This window comes from Cyprinodon variegatus, unplaced genomic scaffold (assembly GCF_000732505.1).
Source record: "Cyprinodon variegatus isolate N-32 unplaced genomic scaffold, C_variegatus-1.0 Scaffold1909, whole genome shotgun sequence".
NCBI lineage: Eukaryota > Metazoa > Chordata > Actinopteri > Cyprinodontiformes > Cyprinodontidae > Cyprinodon > Cyprinodon variegatus.
Window position 1 is genome coordinate 9392 of NW_015152362.1, and position 1048 is coordinate 10439.

At 39.0% G+C, this 1048-nt stretch overlaps 1 protein-coding gene across 1 annotated transcript in view; it reads right to left on the minus strand.

Moving 5' to 3' along the window:
- The window catches only part of cdk9 (cyclin-dependent kinase 9), a 9911-nt gene extending 8932 nt beyond the window's left edge, over positions 1 to 979 (minus strand). The window contains exons 1-2 of the mRNA XM_015404943.1: positions 902 to 979; positions 640 to 753 (exon numbers count right to left, since the gene is read on the minus strand). Of these exons, the coding sequence (XP_015260429.1) occupies positions 640 to 753; positions 902 to 942 (155 nt within the window). The 5' untranslated portion in view covers positions 943 to 979. The remainder of the gene's footprint in view (positions 1 to 639; positions 754 to 901) is intronic.
- Positions 980 to 1048: the final 69 nt, after the last annotated feature.

The following is a 1048-nucleotide window of genomic DNA, read 5'->3' on the forward strand; positions in this document are numbered from 1 at the left end:
AAAAAAAAAAAAAAAATAAATTGTCAATTTTAATGTTTTATTAAGATTACACAAATAAATCATAATAAAAATAATCCTATTTATGATGTTTTAAAATTTAAGACCTACGAAAGACTGATTTAAGACATTTTAATACCAATTAAGGCCTTAGTTTTATTTTGAAGAATTCAATGACTTTTAAGGCTTTTTAAGGACCTGCGGGAACCCTGATTATGAATGTATATTGACCTAATAAGACATAGGAATTTAATTAAACCTAATTGAATAGAAATTTCACTTCATGCAGCTATATTAATATATTTGCATCCCTTGCCCTTTTTTTTAATTTCATGCTTTTTTGTGGCCCCCATGAAAACATGCTGGGCCCCTGATGGCCCCCTGGTACATTTGGTCTAGATCCGCCACTGGTGATGCTGGTCTGACAGAACAGCGGAACTTTACCTGAAAGCGACATTAAGGTTCATCTGATCTTATATCTTAGCTCTAGAAGCAATGGTTGAGTTTAACCAAACCAGGCTCAGGTTTAAACGCTGCTGGGTTTAGATCTGGTCTAAGATAATCCTTAGAAACATTAAGGCGGTTCTGGTTCGGAGCTCAGTTCAGCAGAATGAAAGATGAAAGCTTCGCACTTCTCCTCACCCAAAGGTTCCCTGTCCGATCTTAGCCATCTTCTCATACTTGGAGAACTCGTCGCAGAAAGGAAACTCCACTCCATCGTAGTATTTGGACATGATGGCGGCCTCCCGGTCGGGCCTACAGGAGGAAAACAAGGAGAATTTTTATCTCAATATGGAGCGTTTCGGGTTGAAGAAACGACCGGAGACGATAAGCAGCATCAAGGTTAAACAACCAGAGTAATAACCTAAGAACAATATTAATAATAAATAGAAATAAATCTCACTTTTCAGCCGCGGCGGCGTTGCTTGTTTTCTCTCGTTGCATTTCTGCTGAGGGAAGCTCTTCTTCTTCGATTTTATCCAACTGCAAATCACATAAAACCCCAGCAGCGCTACCGCCACTAGCTGGAGAAAGGTGGAACTGCAGGTTA